Here is a 25653-nt window from a genome sequence, read left to right as displayed (position 1 = left end):
TGCACTCGTCCCAACTCTTCCCATGACTAGCTTGCTCCTTCGGCCTGGTGCTTAGGGATGGTAGCCTGCAATGCAGTCGGTCAGACATGCAGGACGCGCACCAAATCCTCAACCTCTAATGATAAACAGAGTCTGATGGTGCATTTCGCCACGCCCACTTGAAATAGTGAGTGGCAAGATGACAAGAGGCCGCTAGACACGACAGCGCAACCCTCTTAGCAACCGGTTCAAGACACGGTCGACTTGGCAGCCATGCTTGGTAGACGGCGGGAGCAGCCGCCGAATGAATTGATTGTGAGGAGGGGGGCTCTCATCTTCGTCTAGAAGAGCTGCGTCCTAATGTTTGGCGACGACGGGCTTGACGAGAGAGCTGGTGGAGGGAAAAAAAAACGTACGTTCGTCGCAAGCATCATTGCATTGCACCTATTAGTACGAATTGTACTCCTGCTTAAGCTCAAGTTCGAACTGTCGTGAAATATTCATGGTGTTTGTAAATTACAAGTGTTGTGCGAACTTGCGCACGGAGAATCTATACTAGACGAGCGCTTTCCACCCTCCCTCCGCAACGTCATTTCCACAAGCATGCATCCATCATATCAAGAATCTATACTTATTTCAAAAAATGCCTTCCAACTCCGGGGTATTCAATCGCAAAAACAAAGTCGCCCACCTCTTTGACCTTAGTCCGACGACTCCTCCTCCCGCTTCCGCCGCGACGCACCCCCACCCAGGCCGATCCCCTTCCCCCTGCCCCTGGCCAGCGCCCTCAGCGCCCTCGCCAGCGCCGGCATGTCGCTGAGCAGCGTGATGTGGCCCCTCTCCGTGCTGACCCGGCCGCCGCGCACCAGCGCGTACCCCGGCGGCAGCATGGACTCGCGCGCGAGCGCCACGCCGTCGCCCGACCGGAACGCGAGGTCGTCGTAGGCGTCGGAGCGCGCGATGCCGGCCACGCCGTCCACGCCCGCCGCGCACACCGTCGGGATCGTCTTGCCGTAGAGCACCGCCAGCGGCGGGTACGCGTCGGCCGCCTGGTGCGCGGGCGAGTGCCGCATCTCCGCCCGGAACAGCCGCGTCTCGGCGAGCGTCCGCTTCAGGTACGCGTAGTTGCGGCGGCGCTCGTCGTCCGCCGACGCCAGCCACGCCTCCTCGGTGATGTCGACGAGAGACGCGGAGGAGGCGGGCGGCGCTGGCGCGGGCGGCGAGGCTCCGGTGGTCATGGACGGCACCATGGGGTCCACCTCGTTTTCCTTGCGATCACCGGTGGCGGCCTTGCTGTCGCCCCGCGGGCGCAGGAACGAGTGCGGCAGAAACGAGGCCAGCGACGGCGACGACAACGACGACTTGCCGCTCAGCGGCGGCAGCGGCGCCTCCAGGCAGGGGCTCAGACGGTGGCGCACCCAGCTCATCGGGTCCAGGAAGTCGACAGGGTACGGCTCGCCCGTGTGCTTGTCGACGAAGCAGAACGAGTCCTCGGGCAGCAGGGCGAAGCTGGTGCGGATGGAGAAGTTGACGCGCGCCGTCAGCAGCTTCTCGTTGAACAGCACCGCGTCGCCGTTGCGCAGCGGGCCGAGGATGTTCATGCACTGGTGCGGCACGCCCGCGTACAGCACGCCGGAGAAGAGCTCCGGCCGCGCGTTGACCGCGTGCCGGGTGATGAGCCCGCCGAGGCTGTGCGCGATGACCAGCGCGCCGCGGTTCGGCGAGCCCGCCTGGTTCGACGGAAGCTTGGCGAGGAACTCCTGGAGGTGGCTGGACAGCCGCCGCGGGCTCAGGCGCCAGTCGTAGCCAAAGTCCCAGACGCGCAGGCGGCCGGCCTGGGCGTTGGGCGAGGCTTGCAGCTTGCGGAAGAGCTTGCGGGAGACGTCGATGGGGCCAATGTTCTTGAGCATGCCCGAGGGGATGATGCGTGTGGGCATGGACTCCTCGTCGGCGTCGTCGAGGCCGACCTCGAGGTCGGCCTTGCGCAGGCCAAGGCCGAGCTTGACGGGCGCCCACAGCTGGTGGTGCGGCGGGTCGGCGGAGCGCAGGACGGAACCACGGTACCCGCCGAGGATGACGATGTCGCCGACGAGGTCCCGCAGCACGTCGCCGAGGTCGTCATCCTTGGGCGCCGGGTGCTGCTTAGTTTCCCGGTCCGGGCTAGACGACTCGGCAGCATCGCGAGTCTGGCTATCGGCGTTGCTGGAGTCGTTGGAGAAGATGCCGTTGAGGGACTGCTGCGAGCGGCGCGCGGTGGCCTGCAGCTTGGCCAGCGACGGAATCTTGAAGTTGGGCACGTCCGGCAGGCTGTCCTTGAATGCTAGCAGTCGCATGTTGACCATCTCGCGCACGTCCTGGAAGCGGTCGTCGTCGCCGAGGGACGACTGCCGGGAGAGGGTGTGGTACAGGATGCTCTCGTCGGACGTGGTGCGCCGGAGGGAACCCGGTCTTCGCGCTGGCGAGAACGTCTGCGTCGCCGGGCCGGAGCCCTCGCGGGACGCCGAGTGCATGGCGGGCATGGTAGCGGTGTGGGCGCGCAGCCGTCGTCGGGCGTCCGCCTCGGACTTGGAGTTTTTGGTGTGGTGGCCGATGCTGATGCTGGGGATGCTGGGCATCGAGTCAGCCAGGTTGTTGAAGTACTTTGTCGGCAGCGACGGCAGGAAGCTAGACGGAGAGCCAAAGGACGGGAGCGCCTTTTGGAAGCGCTTCAGGGCGTCTTGGCCGGCCGAACCGGCGCGGCGGTGGCGGGTCGACGCCAATGCGCTGCCGAGAGCACCTTTTGTTTGCGGCGTCCGCGCGGGGGCTGCGCTCTTGTACACATCCTGGGGGTTGAACGGCCTGGGTATGGAGGAGGAGGTTGACGAGGCATCTTTCCGGTCTGTTGTCTTTGGCGTCGCGGCCTCCTCGGAGTCATCGTCGTCGTTGGAGTCCTCGGGGACCGGCAGTACGGGACTGCCGTCAAAGAAGCCCGTCATGCGCTCCATGGCGGCGACCTTTTCGACGGCGGGCGTGTGGATGGAGGTGAGGTGGCTGGCGGCGCGGCTCATGGCGGGCTGCAGGACGGCCTGGACGTCGTCGTGGTCGGGATAGAGGGAGCGCTCGGCGATGTCATCTTTGGTCACTTCTTCCTTGGTATCGTCGTCCTTGATCTCGTCGTCCAAGGTGACACCGGGAGGAGGCGGCCGGTGCGGAAGGGCCGGTTCGGCGGCGGTGCTCGTTTGGGCCGCCATTGTCAGGGAAGATGATGACGATGTTGTCGCATACGGAGACAAATGACGGGGGAGGCGGATCGATAGGTAGAGACTGTTGGCCGTAGAGGTTGCGAGCTGAGGGAGAGGAGGAGCGTTGCGTTTGCAAGTTGGACAGGTGGATTGATTGGATGATGACGTTGGTGACTTTTTTTCCGGGTCAATGCACATTCACATGTAAGACGTCAGAGTGACTGAGGAGGAGCTGGCATTGACGATGCCACAACCAAGGGCAAAAAAAAAAAGGACGAGCGAGAATTGAGATTTAGGTATGAAGCTCCAGGTAAGAAGGAAGAAAGGTAAAAGAGAAAAGAGAAAAGAGAAAATGAAGGGAAGAATTGCAAGTCAATTGACGGGCACAGTTGGGCACGGATGTCACGGAAGGCTGACAGCGGGTGCTAGTAGTTATGGGCCAAGTCGGACGCCCCGCCTTCAGCCGTCAACGCCGTTAAAGCCAATGCGATGGGGGAAGATTGGATGTGGCTGAACTTTCAGATGACAGTGGCATGTTCAATTGGCATCTTTGTACATCTAAAGGCAGCAGGTTTGTTCATTGTATTGTCTTGCAGTGAGTAAAGCTGGTTCATGTTGGCTGTTGTGGCTGCCCCGCCAAGGCCAACTACTGTACAGTAGCTGTTGGTGATGACAGGATTTCCGGTTGTGGCATTTCCAGCGAGCTTACCAGGGTAGACGGGGGAAAACGTGTTGGATTACTTGCTAGTTTGCTCGAAGAAAAGAGACAATTTCTAGTCCCATTCAATTTCTACGAACACTGTGTAGCTTCTTTTAGCTTCCTAGCATGCAGCCTTGCCAAGTACTTGGCTTGCGGTTGTGACTTGGTTCATTCCCCTGCTGATGAGGCGGGGAGGGCCGCCGCCTGGCGGGAGAATGGTACGGACAGGACGCGAGGACGTAGATTGTGCTACGCTTCGGTGTACAGCTCGTCGCTTTCACGACTATGTGTGCTTAGTGCTGGAATACAGCCGCCAGCACTAGAAATACATCGATTTCTCTACTTTGCCAGTCTTGGCATCCTCCGACCAAGGTAAGAGCTGTTAGTCAAAGCCAGTCCCCGAGCCTGTTGCAAAGTCGACAACATACCAATGCTTTCGCAACGCATGCCATCTGCTCCGATTCCCCTCGGAACAGCAGTTCTGTGAACTCATCAGACGTTGTTCGATCCTCAACGCTCCAAGAGTCAAAGTCCAGCCAGAAGACTCTGTCTCTAGGCGTTCCCTGAACAACCATCATGTTTCTCGGGTATGGGTTGCCATGAAGGAGGCCGACATTATGGAACTCGGCGAGGATTGCACACAGCCTATCCATGTTATCTTGCGTAAAGTTGTCGAGATCGATCTTCTTAGTGTCTTGCATGTATTCAATAAAAACGGCGCTAGGCGAAGCTGAATCGTTTTGAAACTCGTACAGTTTCTGGCCAAAGTTTTACATCTATTTCGTCAAGGATTCCGTAGAATTTCGGAACGACGCCCCGCTCACAAAAGCCCTTTTCTTTTAGCAGTCGATAAGCGCTCTCTTCTGTACGAAATTGGTCCCAGTATCCAGTGTGCTTATACTAAGAGGGCGTCAACATGCTATGGATAGGTGGCACCTATATTTCACTAACCACTTTCATTCCGAATTCCATCTTTCAAGGTGACAACACGCTTGTCGCCATTTTTCTTGTCTCTTTTTGTCTTCAGAGTCTCAAGATACGTCACCTCGGAAGGCTGGATGTCGACCAGTTCATCGTTCGAGATGTCGTCGGACGGCACAGGGGCCGGTGGAGAGGTTGGCTGAACAGACGGGGCAGAGGAGGCGGGGGGCGAAGCTGACATGTCCAAGATGAAATGTTGCAGCGTATCGCCAACCTCTATTGACATGCGGGGTATACGAGGAGGAAGTGGAACTTTGCGCCGCCCCTTTCGGAAGGGATTCAGAAACATGTCTAACGATGTTAAATCCATCGGGTCGATAAAGCCAGGAGGAATAAGGCAGGTGAAAGAGAGGGGTCGATTAAAGATACGCATACAGTGTTTGCGGCAGGTCGTTCATCCGTTCCAGCTTGCTGCCAGTAATAAGTCCCTGGCCGGCGAAATACGGGCTGAGCTGACTCGAAGTGGTGTTGCAATATTGGTTGGCACCTGGGTGGATGGTGGAGGGGTCGACGGGTTAAGGGCATTAACGAGGTTGATGATAGCAATCCATAGGTCTGCGTCAGGAGAGTTGGAGACGATTGTATCGACGAGTTCATTAAAGTCATCTAACTTGAATAATCCCTGTAGAAGTTTTTGTCGTAGATGGAAGAGTCTATCAGCAACACACGCACCTCCTTCTTCTGATAAAGTGAGGTGGTATGCTGTCATCGAGCCCACCAAGGTTATCAAGAGGCTCGCTATGCCGGGGCGCCATGATTCGTGAGATTCGTGAGATTCGTGGGAGTCTTCCAGAAGGCGTAGTTTGGTCGGAAAGCGAGACAGCAAGTCATAATCGAGTGGATGTTCCGCAATAATTTTGATTTGCTCATCGCTTAGCGCCATTTACCGTAGGGTTGTTTCGTGATGGAAGAAATACCAACGGGAGGGAGGGGCTGCTTCGTAGCTTATTACGGCTTTCTTGACCTTGAAGTGTGAGGTCAGGGATAACCTCTGGCGGATCCAGCAAGTTGAGCTAGAGTTCGGTGGAAAGGGGCCCGAGCTACACTTTGGCTGGAGTTTCGCCGGTGTCGCCTAAGTTGTTACCAAGTCACCTCCCCTCCTTTTAATGTCGTGGCCCGACGCTTCAATCACGTATGCCACCCTCTAACAGCCATCGCCTAGTAGCTTATTAGAGTTGGTCCTCGTTTCACTACTAAAATGGACAGACGCGCCTGGTAAGACTAGGCACAGGAACGGGAGGGTGGGTTGGTTAGTTGAAGGTTAAGTCAACGTAGATGCTAACTACCTACATAATGCAACATGTTGCGCACAGTTCGGTTGAACGTTCATCCGTCCCAGCTGTAAACTACACAAACATCCATGTCACATAAACGCAAACTGCAGGGACCCCCAGCTGTTCTCCGTTGTCTCGTCCTGTATTGAGAGGAGGGATGACTGGATGGGATTTGTCGGCGAGTTGGAGGAGTAAAATCCCCCTCCTCCCTCGCCGGATCCCCGCTCGCATAGAAACTCCGGGATGGCGTAGCACGTCGGCTTGCCGAGGGTGTCCTCCATGACCGCCGTCACGGCGACCGCCAGCGGCTTCAGGAGCACCTGGTATGAGTAGCCAGGGCCTCCCGGCTGCATTCGTGTCTCCGCGAACTGCAGCGTCTGCTTTCCTGAGACCTCCACGATTACCATCCTCACCTGGCGGAACACATGCGCTGCCCGTCTTGCCTGCGCCCAGTTGTCCGGGAAGGCCTCGAAGACGTTGATGAGGGTGTCGACCTCATCCGTCGAGGCCATCTCGGAGACGCCGCTCATGAGACAGTGCAGTAGCGCTAGACCGACAGGCAGGGTGCGCGTGAGGGTGACGAGGTTGAGAGGCAGCTGGCGTTGCTGGAGGAGGACGAGGGTCGACTGCAGATGCTTCTGGATGAAACGTAGGAGGTCAATGGCGGAGATGATGGCGCCGAAACCGTTGAAGGGGCAAGGATAGTGTAGCATCAGGAGCAGGTGGTAGTATCTCGCGCCGAGCCAGGCCACGGACGCGTGAATGGGTATGTTGTCCGGCTCCACGGGCGAGAGGAGGCAGCCCTCGCTGTACCAGTTCTCGATGTCCGTTCGCACCTCCCTCACGATGGCGAGGCGACCCTGCGAGGCGATGATGGTGTCGGGCTGCTTTCGGGAGAGGACCTGGGCGAGGATGCGGTCCTCGAGCTGTCGCAGACGGATGATGTGCCGGTGGATCTGCAGGACTGAGGCGAAGCGCTGCCGCTCCGGGGAGGCGAACTCCTCGACGGCAAGGCCCGGGAGCGGGACGTCGGTGCTCTCGTCACACAGCGCTGGAGCTAGGCCAGTTGAATAGGCCATGACCCGGTCGAGGACCCAAACGCTCCAGAAGAGACGATATCGGAGCTCCTTGTCCGTCGACGAGAGACACGAGTCGTTAGATGCCCGGCGAGTGAGGCCGTAGGACATGGCCTTTCGGGACGCTATGCCGGCAACGGACCACGTGGACGCTGCAGCTGGGTCGTACATGCAGTGCAGCGCAAGGAGAACGAGGATCTGGATAGACTCAACATCGTCCTTGAGAAGGCACTCCTGGAGGATCTCGGCGCTTGGAACATCATACTTGAACCCTGTCGCGTCGCGGGGCATCTGTCCCGAGCGTTGGAGGGTGGTGCAACCGAGGGCCATGACAAGGAAGAGCAAAGTAGAGTCTGACTGCCTCGGAGGCCACGCCGCAGATCCGAGAGCCTCGAGCTCATGCAATACCCGGGCCCGGTTCATGAATGGGTATGCTCGGTGGATGTGGCGGAAGTAGGCGTTGACCAGCGTGCGAGCCAGCGGGTCCTGCGGCGCGGCCATGAGGCTTCCGCTCACCGAGTCGAGGTGGCGCAGGGTAGCGACGAGACGAGCATCAGACACAAGGGACTGCTGCTCTTGGTTAACAGAGTCGGGCGTCGCTTCCGTGCTGTGGGCCTGAGCCCTGGCCGGAATAGAGACGATGGCAGCAGGAGAGGTGGCCAGCATGCCCGTCAAGTCGGACCCCGTGCCGACGCCCTCGATGCCGGGGCACCCGGTGACGAGGAGGTTCTCGTCGATCAGGCGGGAGAGCCATTCGACGCGGGCCCGCAGGTGGTGCGTCTGGGCCTTGGCCGAAGACACGGGCGTTGAAAAGGAGCATTGATGGCCGGCGCTGGCGCACAGTGAGCATACAGGAAACGTACGGCTGCACTTCTTTTTAAAGTTCCGGCACCGGTCGCAGGCGGGAATGTCGCGCGGGAGCGGTAAAGGCCCGACTGGCGGCGAAGCGGAGCGTCGGCGTGGGGCCGACTCCGGCACCGTAGACGTGCGACGGACTCGGAAGCGGTGGATATTGGGCGTTGGGGCATCATTATTTGCTGTAGCAGGCATGTTTAGGGATAGTGCATGCTAGGGCTTCCGTTTTTCTGCACCTTGAATGATAATTGAGCAATATGGCGTTGTCCGACTCAGTCATGGTGGTGAAGATGCCCGCGCTTTGCGCCCCGGTTTCCTGCCTGGCCAGATGGAGAACAGGCGATTGCGTGATGGACACTAAGGCAAAATGGCACAGCCCAGGCGGCGCCACCCCGACGACATACGATTTAGGTTATCATGACTGCTGAGGGTCGACTTCTATTATTATGACTGCTAAGGGCCTCCCTTGCCGCCTTGCGAATGACAGCGCCAGAAGACTCATGGCTCGAGGCTCATATAATCAAGTCAGGGTCACGTAATGGACATGGATCGCGACCTCATCTCATCCTAATCTGTCGTCTTTTCCGGCATGTCGCCAGCACAGAAACGTCAAGCGCCGGATATCGACAGCGTTGCCGTCATCGGCGGCGGTCCGTGTGGCCTGGCGGCCGCCAGGTGAGTCTTTACTCGCATTCGGCGTCTCAGCGCCTATTAACAGGATTCAGATACCTTTTGGCAGAAAAGAAGTTCTCCAAGGTCAAGGTGTTTGAGCAGCATAATACCGTCGGCGGCGTCTGGGCTTTCACGGCGGACGCCGATACTACTGGGCCGTGGGTGTCGCCTGTCTACGACCTCTTGGAGACCAACATCCCGCACACCTTGATGAACTACACAGATCTCAACTTCCCAGAAAATACTGCCCTGTTTCCTCACCACGAGGTTGTCAAACGCTACCTTGAGGTCTATGCTGAGCCGCTCAGCAACGTGATTAGCCTGTCGACTCGGGTTGTCTCGGTTCGGAAGATTGAGAGAGAAGGTCGCGATGTTTGGGAAGTCCAGGCACGCCTTATCAAGTCGGAGGAACCATCAACGTCGTATTTCGATGCAATTGTGGTTGCCAACGGGCACTATAGCGACACCTTCATACCATCCATCTCCGGGCTTGATGGCTTCGTAAAGACGTATCCGGGGCTCGTGTCGCACTCCAAGAAATACAGACGCCCGGAACAATTTAAGAACAAGAAGGTGATTGTCGTGGGAAACTCAGCATCAGGCATCGACATCAGCGCGCAAATCGCAACAACAGCCAAGCTGCCAGTCATGGTCTCCGAAAAGGAGCGGCCAAAGCCGACCTCCGAGGAGCCGGTCCCGTCCTGGGCGAGCATGGTGCCCGAGATTGTCGAATTCGTTCCGAAAGACCGCTCGGTGCGTTTCGCCAATGGCGCGACCGAGACGCACATCGACGCCGTCGTCTTCTGCACTGGCTATGTTTACAGCTTTCCCTTCCTGGAGGACCTCCCCTCGCCCGTGGTGACCGACGGCGCGTGCGTCCATAATCTGTACCAGCACGTATTCTACATCAACGACCCGACCCTCGCCTTCCTGGGCATCCCGCAGCGGATTGTGCCGTTCCCCTTCGCCGAAGGTCAGGCAGCGTGGGTTTCGCGTGTATGGGCTGGACGGCTTACGCTGCCGCCGTCTTCCGAGATGAGAGACTGGGAGGCGGCGCTGGCCAAGTCAAAGGGTAGCGCGGCGGTGCACACTATGGGTCCTCTCGAGGACGCCGAGTACATTAACAAGATGCACCAATTGAGCTTGGATTCTGAGACAGACGAGACCCTGGAGAACGGAGGGTTGGGGAAGATCCCGCCATTCTGGGACGATGAGAAGAGGTGGCTGAGGTTGCAACTGCCGCTCGTCAAAGCAGCATCCAGGAGAATGGGCAATAAGAGGCACAAACTCAAGGACTTGGCGGCACTGGGGTTCGTGTATCCTGGCGTTGGCGGGCAATCTGGCTCCTGAGTCGGGCCACGACTAGTCATACGGACGATGAAATCTACGCCTATGTTAAAATTTAAAATCTTTATCTTTGAGCTAAAGTAGGATCATGACCGCCTGGTGGTTCTTTTGCGGTGCCAATTGCTACCAGGAGTAGAAGACGCCATTTCCCTATAGGGTAGGTGGATTGTGGCAACCTACAAATAACTTCGATGTACTATAGATACATAACTACTGGTAGGCGACGGAAAGGTGGCTTCTTGCCCTCCACAGGCACTGAATTCTAGCATCATCATCATGAAGGCAATCAATCAATTAAATTACATCGCCATCGCCCTGCCACCAGGTACGCGCACAGCAGCGGGGACAAACAACGAGACCTCTTCGACTTGGCGACTACTTATTATCCTTGGAAGCACCAATCTTAATGTCCTCCAGTCCTGTTGTGCTCTCTTCGTCAGAGCCGGGCCTGTCGAAGCCGTGCTCCGCGATCCCAGGGTGGCGCCTGTCCCACCACAGGAACCCGAACTGCACCAAGATGCTTGCCACCGTCATGGCCGTGACCATGGGAAAACCAATGGGATACCGCGGCGCATCCGCGACCCTGAACGCCCGCAACGGGATGGTTGCGTGGCCCACGTAAACGATGGTGACGGTCAACGCGACGATTATGGACCGTGCCTCGGGCTCCTTGCGCATGAGCTCGGCCATCCACGCCATGAGCGACGAGGAGCCGGCGTACGTGCTGTAGGTGAGGAAGTAGAACGCCAGCACCACCTTGTCATTCGGTGGCCATGCGCACAGCACGGAGAGAATCACAGCGTAGTACGCCGCGCTGCCAATACTAATCTGCCACCGCCAGTGCTTCCGGTCCGAGAGGGCGTTGAGGCCAATGTTCGTGATGATCTGAAGCGCGTAGCCGCCGAGTGGGAGCACGTTGACCTGGAAGACGCTGTAGACCCTGTTCCCGTCGGCGTCCTTTATGCTCTCGAGGTACAGCACAAAGTAGGCGTTGGCACGGTGCGCCCACGCGGTCAGCGCAAAGGCAAGCAGGAAGAACCAGGTCACGGGGTGCACAATGAGCTGCCGCAGCTTCCTTCGCAGCACGGCCGCGTTGACAAGGGTGCTCGTCCTGGCGCCGAAGCTGGCCATGCGCCTCCGCGCGAGGTCCTTCTCGGCCTCGCTCAGGTACACCGCTCGGGTGGTCGCGGGGGAGTCGGGGATGGACAGGAAGGCGAGGAGACCCTGGCCGATGGTGGCCGCGCCGGCAATGATGAAAAGCCACTGCCAGCCGCGAAGACCGTGGACACCCTCCATGTTGCGGTACAGAGCGGCTTGGAGGATGCTCAGGAACATGGCTCCTGCGACATCTGACGCCGTGCAGAATGCAAGGCGGACCGCGAGCTCGGACGGCTTATACCAATTGAAGAGGAGGGACACGAGCGAGGGCCAGAAGGAAGCGGAGAGCAGACCGAGGAAGAAGCGAAGGCCATAAATTGTTTGTGCATTCTTCGCTTTGTACGTGCTGGGTACAGGAGTTAATTTTCGCCACTCTCCACGGGCGGAAGAACACGACTCACAACAAGACCAAGAAACCCCAACAGACCTCACAAATGGGGAGAAAGATGGACGGCCTGATCCTGGTTTGGATGAGCTGTCCCGGAACAAGGCCGAGCGCGTAGCCGATGGAGAAGAAGGTGTTGAACATGACGAGCTCATTGCCGTAAAGACTCAGGCTCTCGCGCATGCCGGAGACGTATGCCTGCGTGGTGGCGGACTGGTCCATCTCTTTCATGAGGCCGGCGATGAACATCCAGAGAACGAGCATGACATCCATCTTGAACAGCAGGACGTGACGCGGCTTGCGGAACCACGGGATGAAGCGGGCGACGTGCGCGAAGACCCCGGTGACCTCGTAGTTGGCATCGTCGTCGTCCTCGGGAGAGGCGACAACAACCCAAGGGTCTGGCGAGGGAGACTGGGCGGCGGCCATCTTCAGTCTCGGAACAGAACAAGTCGACTGGTCCTAGGGTGAATGGTGCGGAATGGCTGGTGGCCACACGTCCAAAGTCACCGAGCGGTATTGTCTTTTATAATGCCTCCGACCATGACATGTTGGCCATCAAATTTAGTCGTAAAGCTCCAGACTGTGGCTATCACGACACAATCCATCGCCATCTATCAGTCGCTAGCAGTCGATTATTTACCTGACAGACCCATAGTTTTGACGACTGAGCTACCAAGCAATGGCTGTTCAGGGTCAGCTTTCGCCTCTCAGGGGCGGCAATACGTGATTTAAGCGTCGGGCCACGACATTGAGGGGGAGGAGGAGGAATTTCCTAAACAGGTAGATCCGAGCGGCCCCACAGCGACAACCGACCTTGAGCAGGTGGGCCAACTTCGATGCTACAAATGTTATAAGTTAGCTATGTATGTACCTACCTACATATGCACCAGAGCGCTGGGGCTTAAAAGAGTTGGTCCTGGATTCACCGCTAAAGTGGACGCGCCGGCGGGCTGGCTGGCTTATCTATATTCTTCCCGCCGCGATGAAACTGGACGAAATGACGGTGGCGGGAAAATAGACAGCGGCGTGACTACCCTGGAGCCCTACCGTTTTAGTGGCCCTCGATGCGTCTCTTGCCCGCAGTTGAACTGGTCTTGTCCTTCGAACAATCCTAGAGAACAACTGGTATCCGTTTTCTTCATAGATAGGCATCGAAATCTTGACCTCTTCTTTCTGGTCGCGGGGTGCAGGCGGCCACTGTCCTGGATACCAACCGTCGAAACCAATGACCGGGTGGTTTTTCCATGTTGGCGAATGCAGAAGGGATTATGTGGTCAAAGTCGGCGTCCAAATGGATTGAATAGTTGATTCTGGCGAGTCCAAGAAATGGTCAACAGAGAGCTTTACATGCCTTTGCAGGTTTCTGGCTGTGTATACGTCAAGCTAGACGCCATCTTTGGAAGGACTGTTTTATTGTACTATAGTTCTATAATGAGCTGAGTTTCTCTCTTAGTCGGATGGCGAAGGCACCTGTTTCCTACAACGCTTGCGTCTTTAAGTGACCAAAGCCAAAGGCGTTGGTTGGTAACTCAATAGGCACAGAGGCTATGCTCTACCCGACCTCGGTCCTGTAGTGGGATGTAGCCATACACATCCACAGCCTTACGACTGCCTTACGAAGGCTTTGCCCAGGGCGTAGTATACACTGCTAAAAAGAAAATTCTACAAGGCCATTTTCTTACTGGGATAATTGTATATATTGGCCTTTCCGGAATTACTTGCCCGGTGTTCTGTAGCTTGGCAAAGACGGCAAAGTCGGCCGATACGCGGGGGGTCTAGAAGCGCGCAGTAGGGCGCCGGTCTTAGGGCTGTGGTTCTTGTAACTATTTAGTGCAGAATGTGGAACAAGGGAAGAATGAAGATTGCGAAGAAGAAAAATAATCCTTGCAATTAGAGCAGTGGCGGGTGACTCCTATTAGGTATCGGCAAACCGTGTCAGAGGAGCTTGCCATGTCTTGTCCTCAGCGAGCTACGCAAAATGGAAAAGCGATGACAACACAGGGCAGACCGGATGTCGCCGCTCCCTGATCAACAAGAAAAAAGCTGCTGGACATTGTAACCTAGGGTGGTGGTGAAAGCTTACAGCCCCTTCATCGGCGTCGGCGTCCGTATAATCCGAGCTACATAGAATAGCAGCTGAAGCTCAGCCATTCTTGTGAGGAAAAGAGAGCCTCGAGGAGGAAGCGGGCATTCTAATTTGTATTACGCGAAAATCAGTTAGAAGCAGAAAAAAAGCTCAGTTTCTGCCGAGGCTTTTCCCTCGAGCCATCTCGTTGGAATGTTTGTTTGCTTTAGCTACGTAATAAGCCCAGTTCACTGCCATCCGCGCTAAGACTGAAAACTTTTCAAGCTTTTGCGTGCTCTAAAAACTTCCTTGTCCTTTCTTGAACATGGCTCGCTTCTGGATGCGCGTAGAATGAGAGGTGCGTACCTCTCGGCATCATGACAAGCTCGCTGCGCGGTAGGCGTGCATGCGCCGATTCGCTGCAGCTTGGGGGTGCATCTGTATCGGCATCTCCATGGATGAGCAGAACGGGGCATTGAATCTGTTCCAGGCCTAAGCTCTCGATCGCTGCAAAGTTGGCGACATCGTTCTGCCAGCCTTGCTTCCGCCTGCCGCCCACGTTGACGGTCAGGGCAATCTCGAGTACGAGCTGTCGCTGGGCGGCATCAGCCATGACCTGCTCGACCAAGGCGTCCAGCTCGTCGCCGCGAAGCGAGCCCTCCCCCTTTAACGCTGCCGCAATCACATTCTTGGGCGACTTTGAGGACAGGAATCTGAGAAGCCCGTCTCCGAGCTTCGTGCCGAACAGGATACGTTCTGTCATGTGTGCCTTTGGTGGTGCGATCCAGGCCGAGCTCAGGGCCGCAATGCTTACTAGGCAAGCCACGCGGTCCGGATATCGAGAGGCGAGCTGGTACGCAGCTGGGCCGCCGCCAGACCAGGCCAGAACACCAGCGCGTGGGATGTCCAACGCATCAAGTAGTGCGGCAAGAAGATCCGCTTCGGCATCGATGGAACGGTGTACGGGAGGCAGCGGCGTGTTGAGATAGCCGGGGCGTGAGAGGCAGATGACTTTAAACGTGTCCTTGTCGAGGAAGCGACTCATGGAGCAGGCGGCATCGATTCCTCCAGGACTCCCGTGTAAGATGAGAACTGGTATACCTGAGCCGGAAACTTCAGCCTCGATAGGTCCGGCCGTGGTATGAATACAAGTGTCAGAGTTAGTGGCAGACATGTTGCCGCTATCGCGATCCAGGCCCGGGGCGGGGTAGAAGGATGGTGCGCGGGGACCCCGATTAACCGGTTGTTCTGTAAGCTTGTAACAATATGACGCGACACCGGTGTCCTAAACTCGGACCCAAACTTTTCTCCGTGGAGCCAAGTCCGTAGAGAAGAAGAAGCAGAAGAATAGCGCGGTGTGTATAGCGGGCAGCGTTGGCTCCGTGACAGTCCCTATCATGATGTCAAGGTCATGCCGGTCAATTCGGCAAACTACAAGTAGACAAAGCTGCTTGATTGGCCGCTTACTAAGGCCCCTTTTCTGTATGATCTGTGAAAGAGCTACTGTAGGGGGTTGAGCCCTCCACTGGAGAGCCATTCTGGACTTTGATTTGTTTTCAGCATTATACCCTGCCAGGTTAGGTCGGTTGCCATATAATGCTCTCCACCTTAGCCGCTTAATCAGCGTGCAAAATAAGTTAAGATCACTTTAATCTAGCCGAATGGCAAGGTCAGATAGTTAGCGGGCCAGCCCTTCTAGTAGGGGAACGGCCTAGGCTGGTTCAGCATGGTCCTTGAATTGCGGGGATATTGTATGTATCGCCGGTTTCCTACCCTGCTGTGTTTACATCTTATACGGGACCTTGCACCTTGAGCGACTATGGTCTGGAGAAGACGGCATCAAGCTTTCGATTCTTTCAGAAAACGTGTCATGATATTGCTAGCAGGTGGAATTGAAATGTATAGCCGAGGCCCAATTTTGTAAGCCTGTGCATCCAGGCTACCCGAACTCGAACTGTTGAGTTATCAAGCCGCACCGGCATTAGGTTGAACCTCTCCGCCGAAGTTCAAAAGCACGTATATAGGTATGTATGTATAAAGAGCTGGGAGAGATATCTGACAGACCTTCATCATCTTCAACATTCTACTCTTCTCCTACCTTACGACTGTCTATACTATCGACATGACTCTCCTGAAGACTTACATGGCTTTGCTTGGCTTTGTTGCCTCTGCCTGCGCCAGAGTTCACGAGGGCAGAGCTGCAATCAATGCCAAAGTCTCTCCGGATATACCAGCAGGGGGCACTGCCATTGGCCGCCAACTCGCCAATGTTGAAAGTTTCAATGCCATCCCTTATGCCGATCCGCCCGTCAGCCCCCTGCGGTTCAAGCCCCCTCGCAAGCTGTCCACGCAGCCAGGCATCATTGACGGCACCGTCATCGCCCCAGCTTGTCCTCAGATGCCCATTTCATCCGACATTGAGGACGTCACAAGCAAGCTTCCTGCCGAATTTCGCAAACTGCCTTTTTACAGTCCGTAACTGGACAGGAAGACTGCTTGACGCTCAATGTGCAGCGCCCTGCGGGCACCAATGCCAATGCCAAGCTTCCTGTGCTCTTTTGGATCTACGGCGGTGCTTACCCATTCGGAAGCACAACACATACGACGGGACGAGCCTGCTGCAAACTGCCATGGGTCAGAATCAACCATTCATTTACGTCACGGCCAACTATCGCCTCTCCGCTGTCGGCTTTATGCCAGGCAAGGAGATTCTGAAAGAAGGTAGCTCGAATGCCGGCATCTTGGGCCAACGTATGGCGCTTGAGTGGGTAGCCGATAATATACAAGCTTTTGGCGGCGATCCCGACAAGGTTACGATATGGGGGCGAGTCGCCGGGATTAGCATCCGTCATGAGCTAGATGCTTCTGTATGGAGGCAACGCCACAGACAAGGGCAAGCCTTTATTCCGCGGCGGTATCATGGACTCTGGAACCATTTTTCCCTCTGACACGCTTGACTGTCCCAAGGTACAGGCATTATATGATCAAATCGCCCGCGATGGATGCTCTGGCACGCAAGATACGTTAGAATGCTTGCGCCAAGTCGACTACAGCGTTCTCCACAAGGCTGTGTCTACATTTCCACAGATCCTTTCTTATCATGGCCCTGGATTGGTGTTTCACCCACGGCCTGATGGGAACGTGCTGGTGGACAGCCCTGAAGTACAGATAAAAAAGGCCAATTCTTTCCCGTGCCTATAGTCGTGGGCCATCAGGAAGACGAGGGGACACTGCTTGGCCTCTTTCAGAAAAACGTCACGACCCCGGACGACATGGCCAACTACCTGCACCAAAACCTCGTTTCACACGCTCCTCCAGAGAAATTAAGAGAGTTGGTTGGTATGGATGAGCCAGCTCTTATTCAAGGTAGCCCATACCGCACTGGTCCTTTCAACGAGCTCTACCCAGGGTTCAAGCGTGTTGCCGCTACTGTAGGCGACCTAGCCTTTTTTCTAACGCGAAGGGTCACGCTGGAGTACCTTACTAAGGTGAAGCCAGAGGTCCGTGTTTGGTCATACCAAGCATCCTATTTTCATGGACTTCCGATTCTTGGGACCTTTCACACCTCAGACTTGGTCCAGGCGTTCTATGGAATTCCAGTGAACTATGCAATGAAGAGTTCTCGCACCTACTATTTCAACTTCCTGTACAATCTGGACCCTAATGCGGGTGTTGGTGGCTTCGCTAGATGGCCTGACTGGAGGGAGAACCAGCAGCTGATGTGGTTCGAAACCCCTTCTCGAAACAGCATTCTTAAGGACGACTTTCGCAAGAACGCTTCGGATTGACTGGACCGAAATATGGACGTTCTCAGGACATGAAGACATGCCACACCACACAAATAATTGCCCAACCTGTACATAACTAGAGACACTAGATTTTCTAGTTAAAGAAATAGAATTACAGAGCTGGATAGCTACTTAAATGCTTCCAATTTCTTGCCATTTGGAAAAAACTCATTCATACTATTAGTATGTAGCCATAGAAAAGCGTCGATGTCGCGAGTGGTGCAGAAAATGATGAAGTCTATTGTAGTTGGCGGTAACTCATATTATACATTGCGCATGACTGCTTTTCCGAGCCTGTCCAACTCTGCCAACAGATCCGTGATAGACTTTAGGTGCTCTTGCTGTTGATTTGACAACCGGCTGAAGCGGATCTCTTGTATTGTAATCTTCGCCAGGGTGAGGAATCAATCCACCCACGTCCACGAGTGCTTGTCGTGGATGGAATTGACAGCTTACTCAGCAGCGCTGTCGTGGGTTGAGTCCACGAAGCCTTCTCGTGGGTTGATGGCCACAATATTGAGGACCCATGTCGTCTCCACATCGATTTCCTAATTGAGTAATTTTGAAGCTATCGTGAAACCCCCTTACCCCGCCTCATCCTCGAAACTCCTCCGTTGAGCAATCCTCCCCAAGCCCCATTGATACAGCCCTGTCCAGCAGTATATTGTCAACATCCTTGATTATTCCCGCGCGTAGCCACGAGCGTAAGGTTTGGATAAGTCCAATTGTTCCTGCATCCATCCTGTTCCGCAGCGGAGTAACCATTAGCCCTGCTGCCGAGAACAGCCTCTCGCACTCTGCGCTCATGGCCGGCACTGTCATCACATCAAGTGCCATTCGAGACAGCTTAGGATACTCGAATCTCTTCAGGTGCCAATACTCCACCGGGTCAGCCACATCTCTGTCCAGCTCCGACATGCTAGCTTGCCAGCGTGCGTATTCATCTGCTCCGGCAGTGGGTGCATTGCTTTGCCGGTGTCTATTACGGTACCTATCAAATGAGGACAGCACAGTCTTCTGCTTTTTTAGCGCTGGCCCATCGGCAGTGGATGCGACTGTGATTTGCAGGTTACTATATTCATTGCTCCAGAGCTGCTGCACAATCTGCTTCGCTTCTTCAACCCATTCCGGGTGGTGCCGGCCCCAAATCTCGTCAAAATAAGTCCATCGCAGCCCAGGATGCAAAGCAGCGGCAGCGTAGTAGACCGGCGTGTCTCTCAAGGTATTATAGTACTTGTCCAGCTTCATCCAGCCAAGATTGACGTTAATGCCAAAATGCTCCGGCTCGGGATGCGTCTCGATCTGCGACTTTGCGTCTTCCAGCTTGCTCAGAAGGAACTCAAATGCCTCTAGCACGTCAGTCATCGAACCGAAGGTCTCTCGTATGCCGGAGGCGCGACAACGCGGCTGCCCATCGCCCTGGAGCGCTTGTACAACCACGTGGAAGTCCGAGAGGATCTCGTCAAAAGTCCTGAGCACCGCCCAATCGTTCTCGGTGAGGAAGCTTGACTCCTCAAGACAAGGAGGAAACCTCCGGCCTACCTCTCCTCTCCGGCCATCTCGGAAGATTCTCTTTGCTTTAGCAATGAACTCTTCATAGAAAGGCTGCAGTCGCAACAGCCGCTTGATCATGTAGTATTGGGATAGCCATCTGGTATCGTTGTCAATAACCACGTCGACTGGCCGTTGCTTCCCAACTTCGGCGTCGTCAGCTGCCGCATACGAGTCTTGTTGGATTTGGCGAAGCAACTGCGTCAGAACATCCGACCGATGGACCCAAATGGCAAAGTTGTGAGCTTTGCCGACGGGGCCTCTCCGCATCCACGTGTCGTGCGCTGCCCTTGCCAGTGCTTCGCCCTTCGCGACGGTGTCCTCAAACGCCTCGACATCTTTTCCAAACAGAAGGGACTTGACGACGAGATTGAGAATGTGGCCAACGCATCGAACGCGCCGTCGCACCGGATCGAAGTGCAACTCTTGCGCGATCTCGCGCATCGCCGTGTCGTTGTTCGCTGCATTGTCGAGGGTGAAGTAACCCACTTTGTCCTCGATGCCGAAGGAGCGAATAATGTCAAGGATCTCAGCAGCGATATTCTCGCCGGAGTGTCGTTCCACCAGCTCCGGAATGCCCAGGACAAGCTTTCGGAGTTGGTTGTCCTCATCTCGGAAGACAGCCGTCACGCCGTATAATGCGTGACGGTTTCTGGTCCTCGCGCCATCGAAAGCGATATGTATCTGGCCCGGAGACCTCCTCAATGCATGCTGAACGGCATCGCGATGGCGCTCGAACTGCTGAATAGCCAAGCTCTGGATAGTCTTAGCAGTAACATGCGCATCCTTGATACGCACCGCAGGATTCAGGTATTCGAATATTTGTCGCAGACGTGGATGTTCGACCTGCCTGAATGACTGCTGGCTCTCTACTATCCAGTTCACCACCAGCTTCTGGAACTCGGCTTGATCGAATCGTCGGATTAGGTTGTTCGCCAGGGCCTGGTCGTTAGGCTCCAAACGTTTGAGGCCCATGAGGTCTGTGATCGATGCGAAGGCTTTCCTTCCCTCTTTCGTCTGCAGTGGCGTTCGTCGTCGTCCTGACGGATCCCAGTAGCCGTGAGACTTCCAGAGGTGGTGCTCGGCATTCTGTGTGCCTCTTGATTCGTATGACTGTGGTGATGATGCTTTTTGGCGCACGCACGGCATGCAGATCCATCGCCTGGACGCTTCTGATTGAATCTCAACGCCGTAGTCCCATATCCAAGACACCGTATCCTTGGTTCGTTCGGCTAGTGTGAAGCCCTTCCAGACGCGGAATATGCGCTGCTCCTCATCTGAGGATGGCGTCCAGGATGTCAAAGGAATTTTTCCCGCGTCTAGAAGGGCAAGCCTCGGGAGCAGTAAAGCATCGTGCGGGGTATCATCGCTAGCTGGTGTTTTAGGTTCGATGTTGGTAGTTACTGGCTCGGCCATGTTTCAGCTGCCAGTCGCCTCGTGTTGCAGGTGGCCTAAAATGGCGACGCGTCGCAGGACGCGACAAGGCGCGCCCGCCGTACTGTAGTGGGTGGATAGTGCCGACAACTAGTGTTACGTCGGCCCCAGCGAGCGACTTAGGTTGGCCTCTTACCCTGCAGCAGAGCTTCCGTTTCTCGCGATGCTGGACGACTGGTCAATCCATCCATATCGTCCATCAAAATGCGCAGCACCGTGGATTGGTTGATTATGTAACAATTCAAGTCGTGGGTTGACGTTGACGCGTGTTGAGGTCAATATATTGGTCAACCAGTGGATTTCGTGGATTGATTCCTCACCCTGATCTTCGCCGCCGTTACAATGTCCATGTCGGTTCGCGCCTCAGCCACGTGGGGGTTCTCGACAATGTTTAAGAAAAGGGCCAGGACAGCAGGCAAGAAATAGAACGAAACAAGCCTATATAAATCATTAGTATCTGTCGCGCGTTGGGGCGTACGGAGAATGGAGAAGGAGAATACCAAAAGGAAAGCGGCGAGATTTCTAGTTTGGCAAGTATAAACAAATTCGCTGTGCATCGACTCGCTTCTATGCATATGCGGAGGCAAGACAATAATCGGATGCCGTCGTCCAGAGCACAGTCTGCATAATCTCTCGCCTGGTTGAAGTACCGTCTGCTGGCACCATGTATGGCCCCCAACAGGTGGTAGTAATCCAGGCTCAGTATCATTCGCAGTATCAACTCGTCAAAGCTGGGCACGTCCAGCAAAAAGACATGTCGGGCCACAGAGAGCGTTGGACGAAGCTGTGCGGGCAAAGAGGCCCGCCACTCTTCCAGCTCTGCATCGAGCTCTCGAATCGTGGAGAGGAGCTGCGAGCCACGATGGTCCATCATATGAACGGAATGGAGTAGTTTCAAAACCTTGGACTTCAAAAGGAAGAGCTGCAGGCGGTCGCCAGGGGTCCAAGGTATCTGGGAAGCATTGTTGTTGTTATATGAGGGTTGGGTAGGAATTGACGACGCTGTGTGCGTGTTTTGAAGGCGTGTGCTGGTGTTGTGGAGACTGAGATTACAATATTCGTCCACTATGAGCGGTTCTTGGCCCGTGTAAAGCGCCAGATTTCGGTCGAGGATGTAGGCCACCCAGAAGAGCCGGCGCAAATGCACGCGGTAATGGTCTTCTGGGTTTGCGACCAGCTCCGCGTGAGGCTCCCGCGCTTCAGTCGGAGCGTTGGCCTTTACGGCAGAGATGATGCGACAAGCCATGATGAGAAACTTTGGTAATGGCCTTAGCCTGGAAGAATACGTGTCATGTAGATGCTGTTTGTGTGTTTGTTAGCTTCACCTCGGTACTGGACTGGGCTAAACGGGCGGCAACCATACCAGGAGTATCAAAGTCTGTAGCGTGACAATATCTAAACTTTCACTCGTCTCCTCCAAAAGCCTCTCCGCCCTGTCCGCGCAAACGCGACTATCCACTAGCGCTGCGAGATGGACGTTGCGACAATACAGAGAGGCTATCGCCGTGAATGCAAAGACGCACGCCCTTGCTGCGATGCTCTGCTCAGAGGGTACCTGGCCAGAAAAGAGCCCGTATGCTTGGTGGAGAATGGTGGTGAACAAGGCCCTGTCAATCAGAGGGTATAAACAGCTCTGTTTTCGCGTCAAGTAGTCTTCCATGAGAAACTCGACGACCCGCCGTTCGGGGAGGTCAACCTGTGCAGAGCGGGCCAGTCTGGTGCTGGGGTACGCCAGGTGAGGTCGGTCCGTCAGAAAGATGGCGGGAAAACGTGTCTTTTCGTTGGTGCAGGCTTCGATCCAGGACAGGGTGCTCCTTGAAAAATGAGGAACGCTGTTGCGGAAGCTGACGCCGCTGAGATGACCGCGAGGGGCCGGCGTCTCCGTCCGCCGCCTCGGCGACACAGAGCGCATAGGCTGGTCGTCGTCGTCGTCGTCGTCGTCGTCGTTGTCGTCGTCGTCTACTATAGGATCGGTGGCTAGATTCGTAGATGATGCTGACGAGAGATGCGCATTTCGAAACAAGAAATCCGCACTGGTTATGCCAGCTAGGCCTGCAGAAAGCCGACTTGAGTCTGAATTATGGGATACTAGCAGTCCATTTCTAGAGGCCAGCTCGGTTAGACTTGACCCAGCTCGCGCTATTTGATTAATGTTTTGCGTACTTTTCAGACGGTTGCAGGCTGCCAAGGGAGACGCGGTCAAATGAGCATGGCAGCCCTTGGTGGCAACACCAGTCGCACTGACGTTTTTGCTCCGACGCATCGCAATGTATCTAGAGTTTGCTGTTTCAGTTCATTGTACCTTTGCTCAGCGCCGGGGCCTTCTTATGCTAATCACCAACCTTGCGACTGTGGCACGCATCACATGCTACTTTCCGAGGCATGACTTTTTTTCTTCTCGACCGCTCCAAATTTTCGCGCGTATTGTTTTCATTCAGAGATGCGTGTAAAAAAGAGTACGAGCAATGGGGGAGGTTGAAAGTCGTTTCGGCAATGCCGACACTCAGGCGGTCCGAGGCCGGACCCACGACCCCGCTGCAAGACGCCGGTAAGGCGCCGGCCCCACACCACCAGCTAAACCGCTTTTCGGCTATCGCGCCCTGCAGAGTAGGCTTCTAAAAAGAATTAACCGGACAGGCCTTCATCAAAAAGAAGCTGTATTAACAAACAAAGACTTGGTCGCTTTCCTAATTCCCGGCTGCCTAGTCAAGTAAAGCAGGGTTGAGAGCCTATTATTACACGGCGTTGTCTCGAGTCGCTGCGTGGCGATATCACAAGACCTCTGTTAACCATGCATGCAGCCTCTTTCCCTGCTCTGTTTCCTTCTTATCACCAATGAACAAATTGTAAATCGGCGCGACGTGGACTTCTTGTTTACCTACAAATAGTTCGATGGACGGGAAGACGGGCTCCCACAGTCAGCACTGGGCACGTACCTACACCATGGGAATCGAAAACGTACCTTGACCTTGTCGACAAACTCTTCCATGAGTGGTGTCAACACCTCGTTACCGCCCGCGAGAACGAGAATCTTTTCGCATTGGGAGGTTCTCAAACCAGCTTGGGTGTGCATCATAGGGATCGGTATAGAAGTCTCTCTTTGCGCCTCCCAGATACTGGTCTCTCCATTTCAAGACCACGTCCGGCACCAAGAGATCACCACCATAGTAAATTTCACGCTCCTCAATGATTTCTTTTATCCATCGAAGGCGGCAGCGCCATGAGAACGACTCCTGCCAACGCCGCGGAAAGACTAATGGCCTCGATGGATGGGGTGCGGGTGGGCGAGATGCGAAGTGACACATATGGCCAGGCTGGCTCCGGCCGAGTCGCCACAAAAGACAATGGAGTCTGGTTTGTGTTTCGTCTGCGATAGCATGTATCGAAGTGCCTCTGTTGCCTGCTTGAGCTGTGTCGGATACTGTGCTTGGGAAGACAGAGAGTATGTGAGCATGAAAATGGCAATGTCCTTGCCGTTGCTGCGTGCAGTGGCGAGAAGACGTTCATAAAAGTCGAAGAATGCTCCATTCGCCGCCATTGCAAAACCACCTCCTACTCAGAGTATTATTATTTCATTCTTTCTCTTCTCGAGTGAAAAGACTTGCGCTTTGGGGTATCGAGTCGAAATTCTTACCGTGGTACCAGATGAGCACATTCTTGGCATCCGGATTACCAACCCAGTGCCCCTTTGCGCCATCGCACAGTTCCACTGTGCGAGGAATTACCCCGGCAGACCGTGCATACTTGTCGTAGACCTCGTTTGTGAGCGGTAATGTCCATTCTATCTGAGCTGCGGAGAAGCGTTCGGTAACTGTTCGTAAAACGGAAAACGCAACATGTTGATGGTATGATGGCGCGTCCCTCTCACTCCTCCATAAGCCAGTGAACATGGCCAAAATGCCGGCCAGGAGAGCGTATAAGCTGGGATAAGGTCGAGCTTTTCCCCAAGGCCAATGCCTTGCTTGGGTGCCTTCATGATGTGAGACTCGTTGAACTGCCTAGCAAGACCTAAAGTCCGGTTGTAGTACTCTGACCACAAGTGACCAGAATCAATGCAGGGTCATGAATACTCATTTCCGAGGCGAGTTGGTCCTTTTATAATGATGAATCGTGACTTGATGCTATAATTTGGACAACATAGGCTGCTCAAGGCTCAACTGCTGGTGCCTCGGTACTGGCACCAGAGACATTTCGGCTAGCTTCTACCCATGACAGTGCAATGCCGATATTGACGTTGTAAATAATTCAGAACGGCGTTTTCGATTGAACCGATGGAATGGGACCAAATAAACATATAGGCGGTTTGAAGAGCCAGTATACGATGTCGTGTCCTCACATCGGCCAAAGGGTTACGGACAATTTTAGCTTAAACTTAAACCTTACCCATCACGGTGACGGCTTGGCGCGCGGCCCCAAACTGAAGTGATTGACTCTCTGCCCAACTAGGACAAGACTGGCCGATGAGTAAGCGCCCAAGTGGAGCTGCGGAGAGTTACATGCAGATCAAAGGTTTAGAGTTGCTGGACCTGATTGGATAGCTTCCTGACAAGGCATCGCTTTCGGCCAGCCCCGAGGGTACTTCCTTGCCCCGCCGTGGCAGAACATAGCAAGGTAGTCATGGCCAGGTAGTAACAATGCGCAGGCATTCTGGTGTCCGATGCCGACAACTCGTCTCGGCCATGTCTTACTCCTTTAACTTTCTAAAAGTAGCACGGCGAGCCTCTAGGCGGGCCCAATTTGTGGCGCGGAGGAGGTCTCCTCCTTTTTGATAGTAAAAGGTAGTTTTGTTTGACAGCCGAGCGCCGAGGTCAAATACTGTTGGGACCTGAACAAGAAACGTATTAGGAGCAGTATTTGATGCTGACCCATCGCATCTTGGCCAACCTGGACTACCATTGCAGGCGCGTGTTTGTGTCAAACTATAAGAGGTTACAACTACCACAAAGTTTTCAACAATAACGCATCAACTCAGCACTGCCCTCACCTCGAAAAATGAAGGGCATTCAAATCAGCACATATCTCACTGTACCCATCCCGCAAACGTCCCCAGATACCTTTTCACCGCCAAATTCTAACCACAGACTTAGAATCTTGCGGACCTCAAGGTTTCTGATATTCCAGAGCCAGTGCCCAATGATCACGAGTATCTTGTGGAAGTACACGC

At 55.0% G+C, this 25653-nt stretch overlaps 7 protein-coding genes across 7 annotated transcripts; 3 read left to right on the top strand and 4 right to left on the bottom strand.

The window, feature by feature from the left end:
• Nucleotides 1–680: 680 nt before the first annotated feature.
• On the bottom strand, nucleotides 681–3209 carry ISF_08747 (hypothetical protein; the record flags this gene model as incomplete). The annotated part of the gene is made up of 1 exon (XM_018852350.1): nucleotides 681–3209. One exon carries the CDS (start codon nucleotides 3207–3209, stop codon nucleotides 681–683), a length of 2529 nt encoding a protein of 842 aa, XP_018700427.1.
• Nucleotides 3210–6244: 3035 nt separating this feature from the next.
• Nucleotides 6245–8281, bottom strand: ISF_08746 (Fungal specific transcription factor; the record flags this gene model as incomplete). The annotated part of the gene is made up of 1 exon (XM_018852349.1): nucleotides 6245–8281. The coding sequence occupies one exon, from the start codon at nucleotides 8279–8281 to the stop codon at nucleotides 6245–6247; it is 2037 nt and encodes a 678-aa protein (XP_018700426.1).
• Nucleotides 8282–8675: 394 nt separating this feature from the next.
• Nucleotides 8676–10108, top strand: ISF_08745 (Flavin monooxygenase FMO; the record flags this gene model as incomplete). The annotated part of the gene is made up of 2 exons (XM_018852348.1): nucleotides 8676–8761; nucleotides 8812–10108. 2 exons carry the CDS (start codon nucleotides 8676–8678, stop codon nucleotides 10106–10108), a joined length of 1383 nt encoding a protein of 460 aa, XP_018700425.1.
• Nucleotides 10109–10480: 372 nt separating this feature from the next.
• ISF_08744 (Major facilitator superfamily transporter) lies at nucleotides 10481–12077 on the bottom strand (the record flags this gene model as incomplete). The annotated part of the gene is made up of 2 exons (XM_018852347.1): nucleotides 10481–11609; nucleotides 11665–12077. The coding sequence occupies 2 exons, from the start codon at nucleotides 12075–12077 to the stop codon at nucleotides 10481–10483; spliced, it is 1542 nt and encodes a 513-aa protein (XP_018700424.1).
• A 1919-nt stretch (nucleotides 12078–13996) lies between these two features.
• Nucleotides 13997–14890, bottom strand: ISF_08743 (hypothetical protein; the record flags this gene model as incomplete). The annotated part of the gene is made up of 1 exon (XM_018852346.1): nucleotides 13997–14890. One exon carries the CDS (start codon nucleotides 14888–14890, stop codon nucleotides 13997–13999), a length of 894 nt encoding a protein of 297 aa, XP_018700423.1.
• A 948-nt stretch (nucleotides 14891–15838) lies between these two features.
• Nucleotides 15839–16195, top strand: ISF_08742 (Carboxylesterase, type B; the record flags this gene model as incomplete). Its single annotated transcript, XM_018852345.1, has 1 exon — nucleotides 15839–16195. The coding sequence occupies one exon, from the start codon at nucleotides 15839–15841 to the stop codon at nucleotides 16193–16195; it is 357 nt and encodes a 118-aa protein (XP_018700422.1).
• Nucleotides 16196–16988: 793 nt separating this feature from the next.
• ISF_08741 (hypothetical protein) lies at nucleotides 16989–17504 on the top strand (the record flags this gene model as incomplete). Its single annotated transcript, XM_018852344.1, has 1 exon — nucleotides 16989–17504. The coding sequence occupies one exon, from the start codon at nucleotides 16989–16991 to the stop codon at nucleotides 17502–17504; it is 516 nt and encodes a 171-aa protein (XP_018700421.1).
• Between the last annotated feature and the right edge of the window lie 8149 nt (nucleotides 17505–25653).

The sequence above is a fragment of the Cordyceps fumosorosea genome, assembly GCF_001636725.1.
Source record: "Cordyceps fumosorosea ARSEF 2679 chromosome Unknown scaffold_35, whole genome shotgun sequence".
NCBI classification, from domain to species: Eukaryota; Fungi; Ascomycota; class Sordariomycetes; order Hypocreales; family Cordycipitaceae; genus Cordyceps; species Cordyceps fumosorosea.
Note: the sequence above shows the minus strand (reverse complement) of the source record. Positions and strands in the feature narration are given on the sequence as shown.